Source organism: Ornithodoros turicata, chromosome 3, assembly GCF_037126465.1.
Source record: "Ornithodoros turicata isolate Travis chromosome 3, ASM3712646v1, whole genome shotgun sequence".
Classification (NCBI taxonomy): Eukaryota; Metazoa; Arthropoda; class Arachnida; order Ixodida; family Argasidae; genus Ornithodoros; species Ornithodoros turicata.
In genome coordinates, this window is record NC_088203.1 from 3,577,937 (window position 1) to 3,600,440 (window position 22,504).

General features: G+C 44.0%; 1 protein-coding gene across 1 annotated transcript; it reads left to right on the forward strand.

Moving 5' to 3' along the window:
- Positions 1-158: 158 nt before the first annotated feature.
- LOC135389820 (transmembrane protein 135-like) lies at positions 159-22,154 on the forward strand. The gene is made up of 13 exons (XM_064619845.1): positions 159-534; positions 9,076-9,203; positions 10,702-10,794; positions 10,921-10,954; positions 11,031-11,096; positions 12,994-13,040; positions 14,349-14,390; positions 16,362-16,554; positions 17,471-17,638; positions 19,082-19,225; positions 21,509-21,607; positions 21,686-21,753; positions 21,840-22,154. The coding sequence occupies exons 1-13, from the start codon at positions 385-387 to the stop codon at positions 21,976-21,978; spliced, it is 1,371 nt and encodes a 456-aa protein (XP_064475915.1). The 5' UTR covers positions 159-384; the 3' UTR covers positions 21,979-22,154.
- The last annotated feature ends 350 nt before the right edge of the window (positions 22,155-22,504 follow it).

Below are 22,504 nucleotides of genomic sequence, written 5' to 3' on the forward strand. Positions count from 1 at the left end.
GCAGATATTTTCATATCGTGACGCGCGTGTGTTGTGCACGAGACATGGTCAACACTTTTCTTTTTTTCTTCCTCCGACGATAATCATACGTTAGTTCTCAGATTTTCTCCCAGGTGGCGCGACGACCGCATAGGTTCCTCTCTCTTCTTTCTTTCCGTGTGTCGCGTGAATACATTTTTCACTTGGTCTCGTGCGTGATGGATGCTGTGGATACGTTGGTTGTTTGAGAACAGCGTTCTTTTCTCGCTTCTTTGTCCGCCATTCAAGAGCGATGCGGCTTCGGAAGCTGGGTGTCGTCTGCTCCTCCTTGTCGTCTGCAATCGTCCAGTGCTACGGTTTGCGTGTGTGAATTTCGGCGCCATCTTTTGAAAGACGTCAGCGTCAATGTCTTTGAGCAAGTTCCTGTTCGCATCATTTCCGTACAATTGCTACGAGATTGGACACACCTGGTCTCCGCACTGTTGCCAATCATGGTTCGGTATATGGTACGACGTGTTCGTAAGAGCACTGAAGCTTTACGGCCTCCTTTATTTGGTGAGTGTTAGGATGGTAGTGAGAGCATGGATTTTGTGTGAACACTCCGCAATGGGCATCTCTACGAAGCTGTGCAAAGACCAATAGTTCCCCGTAGAGATCAGGGATGAAGTAACGAGAGAAAATTTGCTCAGACAAGTATTTTTTTAAAGCAGACGCAGCAGCTTTTCACCTGATAGGGCCAACCACCATTATCCACAAATGTGCGACCCCCTTTTTTTCTCTTCACGAAGGACTGGCGGACAAAATACATTCTTCGCCGTCTACTTGTGCGCCAGCCAAACCACCCTTTTCTTTTTCGCCCTCAGCGCTGAAATGTCGCTCTAAGTGCCTTTCGCCACGCTACTTGCCTGGTTCCTCAGGGAGGCGGGTGTTGTGATCGCGCATCAGCCGTCCGTTGTCATTCACTCCTGAGAGGTTGACCTTGCGAGTGGCGCTTTAAAATATACTTTTTGTGGTTCCAGCCAAAATTTCACCCATCTCTGACCCCAATACTGGTTTCCGTGCGACTTTGATTGCATAGTCGCCTCCTGCATAGTCGCGGTACCCTTCATGCCCAGAACCACGGCGTTACATTTGCACCCACAAATTATAATCGTCATAATTTTTTTGCCTGTGGTCACGTCAATGACAATCATCACGACAGGTGTGCCTGCAAAAGTAATGCACAGACCATTCACTGTGACGTCACTCATGCTCGCAGCTATCCCGCGACGTAAAGCCAATAATTATCGTCTTTCTTCTCCTTGTGTGTTTAGTACTGTTCTCGTGCAGGGCTGGGCAGTAATACTGATATTTTGTATTATAATGCAAATACACAATACATGACGGCAATGGGTATTATAATACAAATACATAATACATCTATGTATTACTTGAGTAATACTAGTAATACAATTCACTGGATTGATTGTGAGCCCGTTTTCCTAGTGAAGGGTTCTCCTTCATGCTTTCTTCATGCTCAAGGTGTGCAGAGGGATTGACCCTCTGAAATGCAAAAAAAAAAAAAAAGAAAGAATGAAAAACGGATGTCGTGCAAGAACGTTCTACGAATCCCGTTCACATGCGCGGTCAGTTTAACCTGCAGAAGAATTACGCGTCATCATTATTAAGGTGATGTTGGTTATGTCCTCACTTTTTCACACAACATAAATAAAAATAATAGAGATTCACTTTGAGATACATTCAAGTTGGAGGTTGACTACTTCGACGCGCTGATCACTTTCGAACAGAATATACATTTTGCCTTCAGTGTGGCAAAGACTTCATGTGCTTAACCACAAAAAACGGCCGTCCAAAATTGTGAATTTCTGACGCAAATTTGAAGCCAAAAATTGTGCAGTTCTGACCGGGCACGCTGTTAATGGGTCACGGCTACAAGCACCCTTCTACGAAGACATTGCACGTGTGGTGACTAAACATGAGGGGATGTCGTCGTTGTCCCGAAGAAACGCCCGGAAACGAGTGTTCTCAACTCTGAGCTCATTGATCCGGTCCCGTGTAATCTGGGATAGCGGTCTTATTGTCAACCTACGGTCCGCGTGGCCGCATACCAGGCGCCTTTGTTTGTCACCAATGGGAGATGGGCTTCTTGGAAGGAAGATTACCGATCATCTGCGCATGTGGCGCTTTTGTTAGGACCAAAAGGTCCACAAAAAGTATTACGACTTCACAAGTAATATAATACACGTAATACCTCAATTTTGTGTATTATACTACAGCGAACACCTTTTTAACGAAAATACCACTACAGCAAAATTTTTTTGCGGTCCCGCTGGAGCTTATAGGTCCAATAATGGACATCCTTTTTAACGAAAATACCTTTACTGCGAATTTTTTTTGCTGTCCCCTGAGTTTCGTTGTAAAGGAGTTTGACTGTACAGATACAAATACATTTTTAGAATCAGTATTATAATACATAATACAGATACTCAAAGTATTACACACACACACACACACACACACATCTCCGACACACTCACCATGGTTTTGGCGCTCTATGGCCTTTGTTGCCTTTGTGCCATTAAACACATAATCAATCAATCAATCAAAGTATTACAGTAATAGTATTATAATACAAAGTATTACTATTACTGCCCAGCCCTGTTCTCGTGGCAGAGAAATATATGCTAGTGCAGCGAAGCTAGATATTTTTCCCGCGAGTACGGAGCACCCTCTGACGTCATGCTTACGTGATCGGAGATAATCGGCTCTATGGGGGGAAGAACCGGAAAAAAAATAACTCGCAGAATCCCTGGAGTTCGCTGTGGGTCATTGCTGGATGTGTTCTCTCCACACGTACGCAACAGGGACGTCCTGTTTGTGGCTCAGATTCTCCTGTTGGTTGCGTTGCGTTCATGGACAGCTGTGCAGAACGTCTGCCTGATAACTGTGTCATATAGGGCTGTTGCACTGAAGTTTGCACAGCGCCATTTCGGGCCCAAACGGTCGCGGATCCCAACAGTAAGGAGTTCCATCAGCGGGTTTTGCATGGTGTGTCAAGCGGTATGGTGCCAAGGAAGCTACAAAACCTGTAGGATCTCAACCGAAAAAGCGCTGCTTCTTGAAAAGCGCGAACAACTCGAAACCACGTACTTGAAAGTGCCGCGTCGTCTGCTAAACTGGGGTGTGTTGCATGATTTGGGGCGCTGATGTTGCTGCTCACTCGCGCCACCTGGCCCAGAGCAACAGGCCCATACGGACAGAACAAATGACATTATCATCTAATGCCAATAGTCGCGTCGAAGGTCGTACGTGCCACACGTCAGTCTGTAATGACATTAAACGCAATGATGTCGACGACACCCCTTATTTATCTTTATTTATTTATTTACTTATTTATAATACTTCCGACGATTGCCATAGAAGGAGGGGTCAAATACACCAATACACACGTCCAATATTAGTGCAATTGCGACGGAAAAGAAATGTTAAAGGAGAAGAAAGCACAAAAAGGTGAAACCGGTTACACATCCTGACCTGCCAAGTAATCAAAAAAGGCTGCATTAAATGAAGACAAAGTGACACATGTTATGACCCCTGTTGGCAGAGAATTCCAATCACAGATACAAAGAGGACCGAAAAAAGGGTGCTTAAAACAGTTTGTTCGAAATCTAAACTGTTCTATATACTTAGGGTGCGTAAAACGGGCTTTGCGCTGAGCAAATGTGATATGTAATCATCCCGTCGGATACATGTTTGATTGTGAAGAATAGACCAGAATACCGTCAGGCGACAAAGGCTATTCCTGACTGCAAGTGTGGGGAGGCAAGACTCATGCAGAAGCCCCCGAGACAGACACTCCACAGGAGTATTTGTTTAACACGAATTGCGAATGGCCCTCCTCTGATTTTGCTCAAGCTTCTGTGTGGTTGAAGCCGTCTCAGGAAACCAGACTACTGAAGCACACTCTAATATACCGATCGAACCAATGTTCTATAACTATTAAGCTGTCAATTTTGTATTAACGTCAGCGTCTCGCAACGTCCTTCTCAAGTAGTACAGTTTAAAATTTGCATTATTCATCAGTGTCTCAATTTGTTTATCGCATCGTAGATTATCCTGAAATATAGGTCCTAAATACTTGTGTTCTTTAACAGAGGTTAATACTGATTCATTAATCTTGTAATCATAGTCGGGGCGGGATTATTGCTTGCAATAGTTATACTCATTTTCACACTCTTGTCACCATTAATGGACATCTGCCATCTTTTGCACCATGTAGTAATCATGCATAAACATTCTTGGAGATTCACTTGATCTTATTGCGAAGATACTTCGGAATAAAGAATACAATCGTCAGCGAAAAGTTTGACATCGACACTAGTATTCTCAGTTAGGTCATTGAATAAAAATAAGAAACAATAGTGGGCCGAGGAGCCTTATGCACCCCTCATAAGTTCTTCTGGTTTTGTTGGTGAAAATTTCAAACTCCGGCTTTTCCTTCATCAATTAAAGGATCCTCGATAACCTGAAATGATGAACCTGATGATGATTTTATATAATAATAAGATTGTTACACTGCGAAGGCAACGACAGCGAGAGTAAGCATTTCATTGCCGAATGCGTTGTCGCGATCTCATTAAGCAGAAACTGCCATTCCGACGAATGTCATTAAATACATAGTATCTTCGTGTAGCACCGCACCTGTGTAGCGAGTGCATAAAAAGATTGGCGGAAAACTTTCGGTGACCCACAACACGTGACCTTTTTTTTTTTCGTTTGCGGTTTAACCACGATAAACTCGGAAGCCCTGCACCACAAAGTAACCTTTTCATGCTTCCGTTATCGTAGGGGGCCCTGCCGCGAACGCACCCACGCGCTGGCAATTGATGATTAGATTACTTTATCACACTCAAAAATCAAGGAAAACCTACTAGCGTGCATACCGCCAGAGTATGACGTGACCGTTGCAGAGTTAGGTGGCCGTTGTGTTAAGCCAACGGGAAAGTTTCCCAAGGAATGGATTTTACGCGGGCGTTCACATGGAACGAGAGACGAGTGAACAGCCTGGAACGGGTTTTTAACGGAGGTGCCATGCGAAAACGATACAGGAAACGAAGGCACCAAAATAATAAAGCTCAGCAGTGATGAAGAATAACGGGATTCATTTATCCTGTTCCCTCGCAACTTACTTTTAGTAAGAGCAATAGCAAATCAAAGAGTGATATTAAACGGTAGGAACAACTTATTTATTTACACATGGTAAACAAGACTTCAGGTTGAACCTGGAGAAGTAACCTGAAGAAGTAACCTGAAGAAGTAACCTGAAGAAGTAACCTGAAGAAGTAACCTGAAGAGGTAACCTGAAGAAGTAACCTGAAGAAGTAACCTGAAGAAGTAACCTGAAGAAGTAACCTGAAGAAGTGCAGTCTCGTGCACGAAAGTCTTGTTTACCATGTGTAAATAAATAAGTTGTTCCTACCGTTTAATATCACTCTTTGGTTTACGCACCACCGGCAACTTGACATCGCCTATTTTTTCTGCCTTCGTAAGAGCAGTAGTAGAGAGAATAGTAATTGGCATTTAGTAGAAATTAGTTTATTTAGTAGTAGAAACTGGGAGGGGGTGGGTTCGAATCCTACCACCGGCCGCGCTGCCTGAGGTTTTCCCCTGGTTTTCCGAAGACTTTCCAGACGAATGTCAGTACAGTTGCCCCTGAAGTCAGCCCAGGACACATACTAACCCCTTCTATGACCTATCCCCCACTCCGTCCTGCTGTCCTCTGTCCATATATCTGTACGCCGCTCATAGCAACAGGTGCTTCGCGGCGATAACACGAAGTAATAATAATAATAATAATAAAAAGAAACGCTGGAAACGCTACAGCAAAGGCAACTGTCAAATCAAAGCTCACCTGCTTAGGCAGGCTGTGTTTTTGCAATCGTTATCGTGAACATCTGCAAACCCAAGCAGCCCAACATCTTGTCCCAATATTGGTCCAATCTTGGTTCAATATTGGGCCGACACTGCCAGCATTGGTCCAATATTGGGCCAAGACGTTGTGCTGCTTGGGAAGACTATAGCTTTTGTCTGATTCTGTGTGAACGCTGCGAAGCTATTGAGGCTACATAATACCCCCGTCACACGGTAAACCGAATGACATTCCCAGCGAATGACATTCAAAGCGAATGTCATTCGTTTGTCCTTACATCGAGCTACACCAAGAAAGTGAATGTCATTCGCAACTGATATCAGCGTCGATAATGAAGACACGAGGGCGAAACATATGAAGCATTATGCAGGTACATTAGTTATGGTTTTATTTCTTTTGCTCGAAACTAGCGAAACATTAGATCATTGCACAGAATCATTGCCGTTTCAAAGACACCTAGATTAGCTAATTGCCTTAAGCAAAGACGACTGAGAAGCCCATCTGCACCACACTTGGCAACGTGACAACTGGGAGCCACGGTAGTTATCCGAAAAAACAAACAAAAAAAAAACGGTGTTTTAGCCTTCCTTCCTTCGCGTCAAAAGTTATAAAATTCGTGATAAATAATTGGAGTGCAACTTTTCATTCGTCTTTCATTTCTTCGAACCTCTACCAGCCCCTATTGGAACAACTGATACTTGTTTTCTTTGTTTTCTTTTTTTTTGGGGGGGGGGGCGGGAGGAGGGGGCTAGTAAGGAGAGAGGCTATAGAGACACAAGACGGGCTGAGAAATGGGAAAGGGAAGCGTCCGAAAGCGCGGCTTGCGTGGATAGGATTTTGAATGTAATGCGGTGTACGTTGCTACTTTTTTCTTTTTTACCGAAATTCGGCAACTTTAGCGGAGAAAACGCAGCGTAACAACAGCAGCATTGCGACGGTATGTATAGGGCCAAATTTCGCTATGCAAATGAGCCGAAACCAGAAGAAAGCACCACTCGAGCGCAGAAAGGTAATCTACGTGAGCGGGCCTCGTATTTTGGTAGCGATGGTAGCTCATGTCGGAGCAGGAGCTAATCTGTTGGCCAGATAGACCGCGCTCCGACCAAGATAAGGCGAACGTCATATCTGCGCTCGAGTAGTGCGTATATACCGTGTTTTCCTGTGTATAACGCGCACTCGTGTATAACGCGCACTCCCTAAAAACGGGCCCAATAAAAAAAAAGAAAAAGGAAAAAGAAAAGTTCGATGCATAACGCGCACGGCAACGTTGCTACAGGTTTCTGTACTGTCACCAGTATACGCAATAAACCAGGCCGGTGCACCATACAGTGAACCCTCGTTATTATGACCATGGTCGTTCCCGAAAATTTTGGTCATAATGCGGAATTGTCATATTAAGGGGTGGGATTTGCAGAGGTTTCAGTGCATTGTTCCCCCGGAGTATTATCGTAATGAGTGTATATCATGTGAGATTATCGGGGGTCATATTGACGAGGGTTCACTATATACAGTGAACCCTCGTTATTATGACCATGGTCGTTTCCGAAAATTTTGGTCATAAATGCCGGAATTGTCATATTAACGGGGGAGATTTGCAGAGGTTTCACTGCATTGTTGCCCAGAAGTATGTTCGTAAAGCGCGTTTGTCAGATTATCGGGGGTCATATTAACGAGGGTTCACTGTATATGCACGCTTTATTTGAAGCACATTTAGTCAAAGCCCTTAAACTTCGATGCAACGGTGTCGGTGTCATATACTTCAGTCTCCTTTCCGCTTTTGGTTTCGTGCCCCTTTCTCAAATGAATTCATGATGATTGATTGCTCAACAGTATCGTTAACCTTTCATGAAGTCCAGTGCCCTTTCGCGGGTTTTATTTATTTATTTATTTATTCAGAGAGCTCTGCAGCGCCGTAAGGCATTACAGCAGAGGAGTGAGATAATACAATAGTGATGCCGGGCAGCATCATTCTCAGCAGGTCAAACACACAATATTGCAAAAAAAGAGTAACAACTAAAAAAACGAAGAATCAATGCCATAAGAGACCTAATCTTAACCATAAATAAAGAGTTATTGGCAGCATTAACAGCTTCTTGGGGCAGAGAATTCCACTTTGGAATGGTAGAACAAAAGAAGGACTGCCTAAAAACACTCGTTGAAAAATGAAGTGGTCCATCCTGGACGACACATACAGAGGTGGCAGAAGAAAATCATTCTTATTTAGACTGTCACTGACCCTAAGAGGTTTGGGAGAAAGCCACAGCACACCCTGGAAGAGGCTACAATTTGTTCGTCACCCGCCTGAAAAGGAACACTGCAGGAAAATATTTCCGTGCCGTGTATAACCCGCACCGTTACACAAGTCGCAGGACCTCACCAGAGCACCTTTTTTACTGTACAGCGCGCGAGTTACACACCGGAAAATACGGTAATTATGGTTTCGGGTCATTTGTATACGCGAAATTTGGGCAATTTATACCTCAAGGTACGCGTTCGCTTCTCTGTGTGTCTAATAAGGACGATAGTTTTTAATAACGACTGGCTCCAATTCTTCTATCTCCCAATTTCCGAGAAAACATCTAATTAATTAATTATAGCTAATTAGTCATGCAGTTCTTATATATATATACTGTCCCATACAGGGTGTCCAGCTGGCCGCATAGCCCGCCTACCAAGATGACGTCAGCGCTGCTCTCACAGCTTTTTTGTAACACTGCGTCGAATATAAAAAAAACATGAATAAAGAACATCCGGTATAACGGCAGCTTCGGAACTATTTGGAGCTTTTTGTAAAAAAAATGTAAATAAAAATCTGCGTCGAATACGAAAAATAAATATGAACAAAGAACAATCGGTATAACGGCAGCTTCGGAACTTTTCGGAGCTTTTTGTAAAAAACTAAAAAAAAATCTGCGTCGAATAAGAGAGAAAAAAATAAACATCCAAAAAGAACAACCGGTATAACGACAGCATTCGAAACTCGACGGCCTTGGAAGTTTTTCGATGGGTTCGCATCTCGCTAACTATACGACGGGTACAAAAAAAAAACTATGATTGCTCCCCGAGTGCTCGGGAGTGCACTTATACGCAATGTGTGCGTCACGTAATGAACCTTAACCACCAGTGTCACAACATTAAGCCTAACAGACTGGTTTTCGTGTCCTCAGGTCGGACAACTCGTGAGCCGGCGGTACAACAGGAAGGCTTTCTTCAACACATTCAAGAACACACTCAAGTCCTCCATGTTCATCAGCAGCAATTTTTACTTTTATCTCTTCTTTGTCTGTTTTGGCAAGTAAGTGAGCGCCAAGATGAGCTTTTCTTCTTGCAACGCAGGTCCTGTCCCGACCTCCCAGTAGAAGCGTTGTCGATGTATGGACAGATAGATAAATTTATTTCACACGCGAGGTGTTGGAAATCGGGGCAAAAAAGCCATGTGGCTTTACTCACTTACATTACATTTAATAGTTTATACAAACAAAGAATCACGAAAATCCGTACAGCAATTTTGACAACAAAATACAACGTGCAACCGGGAAAAAAAATCATAGAACAAGGAGCTTTTTAATATTATAATTTGACAAAGCAAAGAATAGAAGCCAACATATTTAACGAGATAGGAAGCTAATAAGTGATTGACTATTTACCATAATTTGTTCTACTAAAAGTCATGCGAAATTTTGAAACTGTCCTTAGAGGGTACGTATATCTATACTGATTCATCGACATAAGACTTAAGTGTTGATTGCTTGTCCTTGCCATCGTTTTGTAAAACAGTAATACGCGATATTTGTATACAAAGAATTCAATTTTGAAATCTCATACTTACGAAAAAGTAGCTCTGCATGACCTGTGTATCTGTATCTGTGTGATATAACGAAAGAAATAGCTTTGAATATAGAAAGATGTTATAGGACTTGGGTTTAACCTCCGTTACCGTCGGTTAAATATCCACGCACGCGCACGTCGACAAAAAGTAGCATGTGTATGGTCCTTCCTCGTCAATGTGAACTGCTATGCGGTAACCAGACATGTACAAGATACTCAAAAATGTATTTAAGATAAGATAATAAATACTGACGTTAGAATGTAATTAAGATAGCGTATAAATACATGAAGATTAAAGTAATTAAGATAGAGTACGAAATACTTCAAAAAGTATTTGAAATACAATTAAGATACTATTTATCCTTGAACGCAAAAAGTCACCAGTCATTGGTCAATGGGGCAAGTCGCCACTATGTGACATGAATCACCTAAACCCGGCGTATTACGCAAGCCGTCCCTGTGTGATAGGAATAGGAGTCACCTAAACACAAGTCCCAAAAAGGTGACAAAGAGATACCACATAACTCCACGAAGTATGTGTGACCCAGAACAAAGCAAACTTCTAGCAGGTCCCTGCTCGGCGAGGTCAGAATTCGGCGTTACCGCGTCAGGGCACACATAATAGAACCCTCCCTCGCCAAGGATTAGTACACACGGGGCAAGATCTCTAAATGGAGACTTCCAAGAAGGGCCAATGTCCGGGTCAAGTCCGAGGGACTCAGGAAATTTCCACTGAAAAGTTTGAGAGGGAGATCCAACATATGTAATTAGAGTATTGAGTACAAAATACCATAAAATGTATTTTAAATACAGTACAAATACACAAAACAAAAAGTATTGAGTAGAGTACCAAAATACCGCATATCGTATTTAAAATATAGTATTTTAAATACAATACTCTAAATACGTACAAGTCTGGCGGTAACAGTAACGTAGTAGTAATTAAATAGCTGTGACTTTTGCAGCAAAGTATTGGGACGGCTGTACTTGGCTCCGGCAACATTTCTGGCCGGTTTCTTCTCCGCGCTCGTCGCTATCCACGTTGAGAAACCCGGAAGGTAAGGCACCGTTCCACTCAAAATAAATTAAGGTACTCCCAGTACATTTCAATTAAAGCGACAAATTCCTTTAATTAGTATCCTCTGTCGTAATTAACGATGACTTTGCGTTTGATTTCCGTACAGGAGGCGTATGCTTGCGCTGTACATGCTCAACCTGGTAAGTGTACACGTATTCAATTCCATCCAATTATACGTTCAATTATCCGCTGATGTTACCTGTCGTTATCTCTCAGGCTTCCGATATGGTATATCGGCTACTACACAGCAGAGGTTTAGTCCCATACGTGCCCTACAGTGAGGTAAGAGGTGTTATTAGTATGGTTATATTAATTAAAATGTGTCGTTAATAAATTACATATAACGGCAGTGATTACATTAACGAAACCTAACAATGTCATTAGTAGCATTAATTAGTAGAACTACGTTCGTAGTTGTCGAACTATCGCATAAAGAGGAGGTACATTATTGGACTCTTTCTTGCAAAACATTCGAGTTCAAGTCGTTTTCTTCAACCTACTAACCTTCATAAATCTTCAATCACGCCTTATCTGGGATATCTTGCACGTTTAATGCGAGTCTGTTTTAAGCGAGGATGACTGAAATGTCTTCTTTTGTACGCACAAGTAATAAACTCTACCAATACAAAAATAGGTGAAAGTACAATAAGATGATATACTATACTGCTGTGATATACTACTACTATACGATACTACAAGCTGCACCAGTAGCGTCTTAACAGACCTTCTGTCCATACCGTCACTCGCTTTTGTGGACACGATGCGGACCGTGCGGATGAAGCGTTCCACTTTGCGGATATGGGGACTGACTGAGCATCCGCGAATGCGGATGGTAAAAAAATAAAAGCTAAATAACACGTCCACACCAGGCGTTTTAATAACTCGTCCTGCAAGTCCTGCAGGACGTGCAAGCAAGCAAGTCCTGCAACAAGCGAGATGTATTGGTTGGCACACTTCAGAAGGGCGTTTTAGGTAAACGTAGAAATTTCACGATAACGTTTCCGAATACATGATAAGCCAATCTCGCCTGATTCCTTTGGATTGGCTGATATCACGTTCCGGATATCTCATTGACTGATAGCGACATAGAGTCTGAATTGGAGAGCGCTTCCGATTTCGTAAAACCCCCTTAATCGTAAGCGCCCCCCCCCCCCCCGATTCCGACTCCGTATCAGCAACGTGACGTCAGCCATTACCAAGGAATCAGGTGATTGACTTATCATGTCGGAACCGTTTACCGTGAAACTTTCTCGTTAAGGCCGGTTTCACACTAACGCTTTTCTCATATTACGCCCGAACCAGGGATGGGCATAAATACACTTTTTGAGTATTTAGATATAGATACAAAATACTTTGTTGACAGGGGTATTTAAATACTCTTCATAAATAGTTTTCAACATGAGTATTTAAATACAAAATATAAATACTGTATTTAAATACTGTAACTACTACCATAAATACTGTGAGAAAGAATTATGATCATAAGGACAAATCAGCAAGAAAGAATAGCATTTATTTGTTAGATTATCATGGCGATTTTAATATTAGAAATTTATCGAAGACTGCTCCTTTTAGGCATCTTCTGTTCGGCCGTACAATCAGATTCGCAAAGGGGAACAGCATCTCCACAGGTGCCGATGAACAAATGCTTGTATTAAATTTGACGAAGATGCTTCGTACAACAATGTAATCGGGTAGTCACGACCGTTGTCCGCAACAACAGTGAAAAACGCGCCATCTAAAATGGTTTGTCGAATGCTGTAGCGGAAATTACTTTCCCGCTACAAATAACTGTAGCGGAGTTACACCTCCGCTACTGAAAAAAGTAGCGATTACAGTAGTGCCGCTACAAGTAGCGCCGCTACGCACAACACTGAGTTTAAGTACATCGGAAGGTGTTCACGAAAACGTAAGATACTTGTTTGAAGCGTGTGACATCACACACTGCTAAGCTTGGATTTGATAACTTCCTCTTATCGTATCGTTTTCGTTGAGTGCCTCCGATGTATTAAAACTCGACTCTACGACTTCCCTTATTTCGTTACTTCCGGACTACTCATCTCTGTCAAAGAGGGCACCGTAGACGCTGTTTTTTTTTTTTTTTTTAAATAGATGAGCATAACGGAAAGAAAGAGTGATTGCTGTATACTACAACGTCGATTGGGTTCGTTTCACGCAGGTGGTGACGTTTGCTTCCTGCGTCGGATCTTACGTCTACTACGCGAGGTATTACGATTTCTTCCTCCTTTTTCAGGTCATTTCCTGCTTTGCCCTCTCATAATCGCTTTCTACATTTAGTAACAAACAGTATAAAGCTGAAAAACGAAAAAAAAAAAGTGCGATTATACGTATAGCATTTGCGAGCAGAGATGCGCTATTTGATATGCTCTGAGGCAAGATTCCGTGCAAATGAGAGGGGGTGGGGTGATCTTTATCGTGATTGAACATCAATTATGGGGTTAATTGGTGTAAGAACTACGGTATTTTCCGGTGTGTGACGCGCGCGTTGTACAGTAAAAAAGTGTTCTGAAGAGGTCATGCGTGTTATCTAACGGTACGCGTTATTGTACACGGAAATATTTTCCTTCGGGGTTCCTTTTCAGGTCGGTGACGTACAAATTGTAGCCTCTCCCAGAGTGTGCTGTGGCTTTCTCCCATAAGGGTCACTTGACAAAACCGGCGAAATGGCGCTGAACTTGATAAAAGGTTAATGATGCTGCTTAAGGATGCTATTCAGCAGTCAAAAATCTTGAATTCATTTCAGAAGAATGGTGTGATTGAGAAGGGACGCGAAAGGGAAAGCAGAGAGGAGACTGAAGTACTATATATACTTTAGTCTCCTGTTTGGTTTATTTTTTTTTTATTTTTTTTTTCAGCTTTGGTTAATTGTGTATACTGGTGGCAGGAGAGAAGCTTGTAGCACCACTGCGCCTGTATGCCACGGTGCGCGTTATACATCGAACATTTTTTTTCAAATTCGGCCCGTTTTTAAGGGTGCGCGTTATACACGAGGGCGCGTTATACACCGGAAAATACGGTAGGTCCACACGGATGCAAATAATGGTTTCCTCGTCAGTTTTGCGCTATTTTCCCCAATGCTGTCTCTTATATTCTTGTGGGTCTCAGATTTCATGGGAAGCGAAAGCTGACGCTCTTGGAGTGAACAAAAAGGATTAATAGCCCTAGAAAAAAATGGGACGTTATGGATCTACATATGCAAATTAGCTAATGCGCACGCACGACGTTTCTTTCTTTTTTTTTTTTTTTCCTTTGCAATATAATTTTAAGAGAGTGCTAGGCATATACTTTCGTCGAGTTGGCAGAAATTGGCGCGTCGCTTAGCGCTGCTATGCCATTATGGGAATTATGCCGCGCGGAATTATGGGAAGCAAAAAAAAAAAAAAAGAGAAAATATCCCGGATGTTTCACAGCAATGGAAGGGCTCACGTCACGTCACGTCAATTCTGACACCAATCACTGTCTTTCTCCCGATACATCATTTTTCTCGACTGATAGTTATTCCATCTTCTTCAGGAAACACGGATACTACGACGACCCGGTGCCGTTCGTGCTCAAGTAAGGAAATTCTTGTTGTTGTCGGCGACCCGGCTTTTTCCTGATTTGTGTCGTCTCCAGATGATTACCGATCTCCGTAGATCAGGAAAGTTTTGGACCTTGAATTGTGTCGGGAAAAGGAATTTCCCCTTTTAAAAGAACGCGATGTTCAGGATGGTCGATCGCGCGACCTTCTGAAGCGATGCGACAACAGTGGGTTGCTATGAGCCTCATATAGGACTCCGTACCAGGATTGCTAGAATTGGCTACTTTCTGACTGCATCCTTTTTTTCAGTCCCCTTTTCATCATCAGTCCCCGGCACATTTTGATTATTCCCATTTTAAACGTCGCCAAACACTCTAAAAACGCTATTTAGCACTGTTTTCGTGATCTAAGACGTTTTCAGCATGATTTTTCGATTTCCGGCACATTTTGATTATTCCCATTTTAAACGTTGTCATGCCACCGAAATTATGGGCAATGGCGGCTTGACTGAACAGGCGTACGAAGGCGGGGTATATAGTTGGTACGAATCCATGGTGTGTAGAGAGCAGAAAGTCGCGGACAGAAGAACGACGACACGGACGACTGCTAACTCTCGACTGACAGACGTTATTGGACGAAACGAGTTTAAATACACGTGACACATCAGTTTGTATACAAAAAAAAAAAAAATTGGTAGCGAACGCAGCGTTGAAGCCCGTCACTCTTGCTGGCACCGTTGTTGAGCTGGCACAAGCGCGAGCCCACAACAGTGACTGGCTTCAGCGTTGTGTTCGCTATTAATAAACCTCTACCCGAGGAACGTCATCATGAAGTTGGCGAAGTTTTGCGAAGCTGGCGTAAAGCGATTATTTAAAAACACACACGGCGACGAAGACCACGACAGAACACACCGAGCGCGTGAAACGCAACGTGGTGTGGTGCCCAGTGTGGTGCCCAGTGATGGTGCCCATTATGCCACGTACGGACATGGTTTTGGCCTCTATTGTCAGTATTGAATACGCCCCTACTTCCAGTCGGTACAAGGTGTGCTTTTGTAATGCGGGGCGCGCCGCATATTATGATATTTAATTGTTTTGTACATGTCTATCTGTATTAGCAGGCGTACGACTCGCTCGTCTGGGTACTGTGTGCGCGACATCGCGTTATTGTCGCGCCGTGTGGTTTGGGACGCGACAAGCCGCCTCGTCGCTAGAGATGCAAAATTTCCGGAAATTTCGAATCGCTCGAAAAAAAAAAAAACGTTTCTTTCGGGTTTTTTCCCGAAAAATTGGAAAAAATGGAAATAAACGCGGTTCCTGCTGAGCCGAAGCATTGTCAGTCAAGCCACAGCATGAGACTGCCGTCTACTCAGTGATAGGTAATTGGAACAACCCGTCCACTCTGACCAGAACTCCGACATTATGTGAACGCCATGGCGATCGCTTGGAGCGGCCAGACGAAGCTCTAAGTTTGTCGATGTTGGCGGATCAGAGGCACCTAAGGCACTGTTGGCGGGTTGGAACGCATCGAAGGCACGAAAATTTACATTTTTGAATTTGGTCGCCTGGAAATTTTGGGCAATTTTTCCGGCGACGAGGAAAAAACCGAAAACACTTTTTTCCCAAAAAAAATTTTTTTTTTTTTTCGGGGCTTCGCATCTCTACTCGTCGCTCTTGGTGCGACGTCGACGTGCTCGACGATCGCTCTCAAAAATCGTTCCACGCGGTTTAGCCCTTATCGTACCATTTTCGTAGTGTGGTTCCGATCTGGTAAAGCATTATTGTTAGTCCATTACCTAATCACAAGGGTTTGCGCGTGAGGTTGGGAACTGGAAAGCGTGAGGTACGTGTTCATGGTCTATATGTGGACTACTGAATCCTGAGAACGCTGACGTCACATCTCGTGTCCTCCTCCTTTCATTCCTCCCTCTCTTCATGTATCACGATATTGTATAACAGCTACGACGCCGTCCAAGGAGCACGATAAAGTCTCATATACGCTTTCAGGTACCTCCTCGGACCCGATGAGCTGAAAAGTGCGAAAAGGCAACTGGAAAGCAGCACTGATAAGGGTTTATCTGTGGCCAAGCTCCTCGTGAATGATGTCAACGGCAACGATGAGATAAAAAATGGCGTCGTTCCATCCGACAGGAAGCGTCGTTATGGCCAGACGCGCGGAAGCTTCAGGCGTATCGTCACGGTAAGGGCTTCCGTGAATGGCGGACGAATGGTGAATGGTCTGCCCCGTAGGGGTCCATACTTCGTTGAAGAATGAGGGTACAAATACCTAGCAGTAAAGCCTCGTTATAACGAAGTCAAGGGAACCTGGAGGAAATCGATATAAGCGACAGTTCGATATAAGCGAAAGTCCCATAAAAGCATTTACAGTAGCCTCAGGAGCGTTTGGAAACATCGCGATCGTCTTGAAAATCATTCGAGTAAAGGAAATTGGGCACAAAGAAAGAAAAAGCTGTGTTTACCATTAGCTCGATTACATTAGAATTCGAAAAACCGGGCTAGAAGCGCATGCATATCGGCCTGGACTGCGCAGAACTCTAGAAATAAAGTGGTTTCGTTATAACGATGGTTCACAGTAGTCTACCGCGAAATGTTGCCTGTCGTGTATAACGGCGTGGACAGTAAACGAACTAACAATACACTATAAGATATCCACTACACTCAAAGTCGACGTTCTAAAAATGCTACACGGCTGACAGGAAGTAGATTGATTGGCACGCGTGAAAATCAGAGGTACTTCCTGATCTACTAGCCTGATTATAGTGACTTCAAAGCAGTGACTCTGTTGCTCACAGGTAGCAATATATTTTGTGACTGCTGCTAGGGATACTACCTCACTAGAGAGGTTGGGTTGCTAGGGAAAGGGATACGTAGCAGCACCGTGTGCTTGGAGCGGATAAGACTATGTAGGATACACACCATGCAGATGAGCTGTACCCAGTAGGTGGTACCCCTAAAGGCGCGGAGCCCGGTGCGGCCTGGTACCCTACTACCTCTACCGGTAGTAGAATGATTTAAGGCTTTCGTGTACAGAAGCATCTGCTAGGTCTCACAAACAACGGGTGCCTCGAAGATACATGACTGCTGTAATATTGCAGGTCACTTTGAAATCTGGTACTACAGGCTGGACAATCGGAGCCGTCGTCTCTCTAGTTTCCAGCTTGAAGAGCATACTCAAAGGATCTCGACCTGTGACGTCACTATTGACAAGTTCCTCTGCTCGGCGAATGGGGTTCTTCTTTGCCTCTCTCACAGGGCTCTACACGGTAAGACAACCCTTATGGTCTTATTATTTCTTTTCTATGAAAAGGGTACTGACACTTTCGTGTGTATGCCTCATTACATCGTGAAGACATTGCACAAATAATTATTTTTCTACGTTTGTGGCGTGGCGTGGGAACACCTCCGCGTCCAGCTCTGACGTTAGATTTGATTTGATTTGACTTGATTTGACTTTACTGGCGCAACTCTGACGTTGGAAGAGACTCACCCATTCCAATTGGTGCGCGTGACTTCTTCCGCGGTCACGTGATGTCGCAGCCAGTTGGGTTTCGGTATCCAGAGCTACAACACATGGAATGGAACAAATGACAAGTCTTTTACATTTATCGTGCATAAATTGGGACCTATAAGAGTACATGGTTCTGTGGCCTGGAGGCCGTATGGAGGGCTTAAGACGTTACGGCGTTTAAATGGATTATACAGCCCCGTACTGAATACTCGGCGCGTTTTGAAAAAATGCGGTGGTACCCGCCATACCTGCTGCAGAAGCGCGTGATACGAATTAATCCTGGAAGAGTAACATGGCATATAGTAACCTGCCACGAATTCCTCGGCTACGGTATAAGAAGGAGCGAAATTGATACCCACTTGGAGAGTGCATCATGGACACCACATAAAACAAGTGTCTTGTAGCAACTAGATTTATTGAATCACTAGAAGAAAAGATGCCCGTAGTAACCCTGTTTCCGTTCCCCATGGACCTAGCGCCTGTCACTGTTGCTAAAAATGAAGAAACCCCTAAAACCCTAGCTCCTGTTCACGCAGGTCAACAGAAGGGTTGACTATAAAGGCAGAGCTATACCAGCAGGTCCCTGCGAGGTTTTCTTTTTTGTTTTTTATTGAATAAACATAGTTTTTAGGATGGTACTTGTTTTTGTGCATTGTCTCTCGCTCGTGGCGCGCGTGCTCAAGCACGTCTCAAGTGAGTTCGAAATGACTACCTCCACATATCACTACATCTCTCTCTCTCTCTCGATTAGATAATTCCTCGACAAACGTAGTTTCCGACAACGGACTGTCGCCTTTGGAAAATGAACACAGCACAAGTCTCCATGTGCCTGAGAACACGAACAATTGAAATACTATGGCAGTAGTCGTAGGACAGCTATGGGGTTTGGGCTAGCCTGGTCCACACTGCGTCAGCAGGACAAGTAGTGCGCAGAAACCGTCGCAATGCAGCGTAATTTCTCCCGCGGAGTAAGTTTGTTAGGATTGACGAACTGCATGTCGTACCGCACTTCGGTTGAGCACGATACAGAAAGCATGAAAAAAAAAAAAAAAAAAAAAAAAGGAGACAGAACTAAACGGAAAGCTCGTATTGTTAAATTCGAAAAAGGAACGTTCCAGGAAAGTACTATATCCCGCTTAACAAGCCCCTTCTGACACCTCCTGGATACGACTCCTGAGTGTATATTTCAACTTCACAGCTGACCAGCGGCCTGCTAGAGCGTGTCTGTGGAGAGAGACAGGATTGGCACGGCTTAGTAGCCGGCTCCGCAGCGGGCTTGGCTGCGTCGTCCATCATGCCAAATTCTAACATCTCGCTCTACCTGGCGTGGAAGCTAATTGAGGTGAGTTTTGTTTCCGTTGTGCTCCCCTAGCGTGAATACATTACGCGTGTAAAGATTCTCCAAAATACTTCGGACTGTATGTGGAAGGGTGAAGTAATTAAGTGTTTTCTACTGTTTCTGTACGGGAAGAATTCTACGACTGGTATATCTCGCAAAAAAAAAAAAATGTCGGACAAGGAAAAGCTGCAAAAAGCCACAGTATAAATAGGAAGAAGTAGAGGTGCATGGGCAGCACGAAGTGATTTTCTATAAACGTATTAGGTGACGTTTCCGGGGAGAAGCTGATCCTTCTGTGTTCTGTACAGCCCGCGAGGTCTCGATATTGCAACCACTATTTTTGTCCCTGCCTCCACAGCCTTGTTGGAAGTAAGAAACGAAAACGAAACTGTATCACATGAATGATGTATCACAGGTTGATTTCCGAGCTTTCCCCGGCCGTTCCACGTCGCGAACATCGTTTTTCTCACGTGTCGCACGCCAGGCAATTGCGTAACGTTCCTTGTCGTTGAAAGCCGTCAAACGGGTGAGTCCGTCGGATCGCACGCTAAGACGGTTATTGAGGAAGTACTGCAAGAATGCGTTTTCTTCTTGTCTGCTGCAGCCCAAAATAGGAACGCTTCCACAAAGCAAAAAAAAAAGTTGGAACAAAACGTTAACAGAAAGGAAAAAAAAAAGAGAAAAACATCGTAGGAGTTATCGAATGCCCATATAGGAATGGCATGTAGGTTCGAATGCGGGGTAGTAATTTGATTTATTAATTTATTATTAGTGCTTTCGCACTGTTGTAGTTTTAGTAGGTCGGGAGGGGGGGGGAGCTATGAAAATGCTACTATAAAGATAGCTGCGAAGGGAAAGAACAGGCAACGCGATGTCAGCCACTCCAAAGGATTCAGCCGATTGGTTTATGGTTTCGGAAACGCTATCTTGAACGCCCTCAGATCTCCAAAAAACTCGCTATTGTGCTTATGGTTGCAAAATGTATCCGTCCGGTATATTACAATATAGAACGACGATGGGTGCCAGAAATAAACGGTACCATTTCTTTCTCGTTTTTAATTTTTCATTTTTTTCATTTTTTATTTTTTTTAGAGCCCTAGGCTATAACACTGTCAGTAACCACCGTACAGTAGTTTCCCCAGAAGTCGACTTCTGGGAGGGGGTATGTGCTTATGGATACATGTTTATAGGATAGGTATATGCATTGGTAGCCGAGCAGTATTGGGAAATCTCAGTAATTTGAGGGTGGTCTGCAAAAAAAAAAAAAAAAACACAGGGAAGAGTGTAGGGAAATCCCCTCTGTGACCAAGACGTCACTGTGTTGTCTTTGTCCCCTGAACTGCTCCTCCATTTTTGCTACGTCTTTGCAATGCCTGCCGTAAATGTTTCGTGTATTTGACGTCACTTCGCAGCGCGAGTTCGTTTAATCGCTTACAATTGTATAAAACGTGTCGTTGCCTTTAGTGGCCTTGAGGCAATGTCTTAACGGTCTTCTGGAGACTCGCGTGCCAAGACCATCCCGCAACTCGTTTTTGTCATCAATATTTATTTTCACGGGTACCTGGTACGTTGGATTTTGCTGATGTACTGTTGGGGACACGGTTGTTTAAAATCTCCAGCCCGTGGCGGAGCGATCCCCTATCGGCGATGTCGCGCACGAAGGAACTGTACCAATACCATTCCCGAGGGGAGGCCGCGGTCAACTGCTCCCTAGCAGACGACGCCGAGTATGCGATGGTACTCTCTCCCGACAGGTGGCGCTGCGTGGCCTTACCTCGGAGACTGTATTGGTATAGTTCCTTCGTGCGCGACATCGCCGATAGGGGACTGCTCGGCCACGGGCTGGAGATGTTCGACAACCGTGTCCCAAACAGTACAACGATGCGTCGCATCGGCAATTTCGCTTGTCACGCGAAATTAAGCCTAATGTTCACATCTGTAGTTTACCGTCCGAAGGAGAGAGAGAGAAAAAAAAAAGATATCAGCTGCTTGGTTTACAGCAATGCAAGGTAAAACAAGTAATAGGTAACGAAAGAGAACTTTCATTTGCGAAATACTGGGTTGAGTTGAAATGTTGTGCGTGTCTGTTGCGTTTGCCCTCTATGTGTGATCATGCGTTTGTGTTTCGCTGTTGAGCATAAAAGTAGCAAGCAAGATGGCGTATACTTGACTAACCATACGTCAACTCTCTTCCTTCCATGTTACTCCTTGCGCTATAGTTTCAAAGATTAGTCCCACACATAAACTGCAAAGGCAACTTGGCCATTTGTTCTGTCATCTTTGTAGTTGGTGTATCTCAAAAGCGCTGAAGAGAAATTGGTGCCATCCTTCGACCACGCACCGGCGCTCTTGTACTCCTTATGCACTGGTCTCATGCTTTACGTGGTGAGTACCGTGCATTACATTCTCCGCAGCTTCAGTCAATTGAATTGAACTCAAATTTCGTGTATCTACCGTACCCAGGCCATTGTGGAACCTCACAACCTACGACCTCAGTACCTCAAGTTTCTGGACGAGATTTCGGGCCACATGTACGTAAGGACGTATGGAGGCATCTACAGGTCTCCAATACACGTCTCTGAGACCTTAACTTTCTCGTACGGATTATGTCTTTCAGGGTAAGGCAGATCAACCGCTATCCCCTGGACATCCTAGGTCTTCACTCCTCCAGGACATTTCCAGACTTCTTCCCTTTCCATCTGGACCGTCGGTTCATCAGCAAACAGTTCTTCGAGACTGTGCTTATCTGGATGTGACCAGACCCGCGACCGATGCTACCTGTGATAAGGACTGCAATTTCTTATTTCACCGCTTTCTTTTTTTTATTTTTAATCCGTTTCTTTCGTGGGTGAGGTGATCCTCAGCCCTTGTTGTTCGTGTTGTTACTTGGATGTTGTCAAATATATTTCTTTATTAAAATACCTGGGAAGGTCTTTTTTTTTTAAAGCTAGGGACTTCATAAGTCCGGTCAGATCATCGTCAGCGTATAGCTGCAGTGGATACAGCAGTCGCTATCATGGTTGGTAGAGATCCGAGACTATGTCAAAAAACGTCTCTGAGAAAAATCCTACCACCGGCTCCTGTCGGCTCAGGTGTATTACACCCACGTCTCCTATTTCAGCGTTTCCCCATATACGATAAGCCAACCTGGCACCCGAGCTGAAAGCTCCCATTACCGCAGAGCACTTCTAGGCCTGTGCACTAGTAGTAACAGGTATGTCCAATCAGGGGCGGTCCCAGCAAAGTACTTTGTGTGTGGGGTGGGGGGGGGGGGGGGGGGCG

Bases quoted from the DNA above. Each gene is read 5' to 3' on its own strand.
- LOC135389820 (XM_064619845.1), top strand. From the start codon at position 385: ATGTCTTTGAGCAAGTTCCTGTTCGCATCATTTCCGTACAATTGCTAC. The intron at 10,955-11,030 runs GTAAGTGTACAC...GTTATCTCTCAG, and splicing joins CGCTGTACATGCTCAACCTG to GCTTCCGATATGGTATATCG. The intron at 17,639-19,081 runs GTAAGACAACCC...TCAACTTCACAG, and splicing joins CTCTCACAGGGCTCTACACG to CTGACCAGCGGCCTGCTAGA.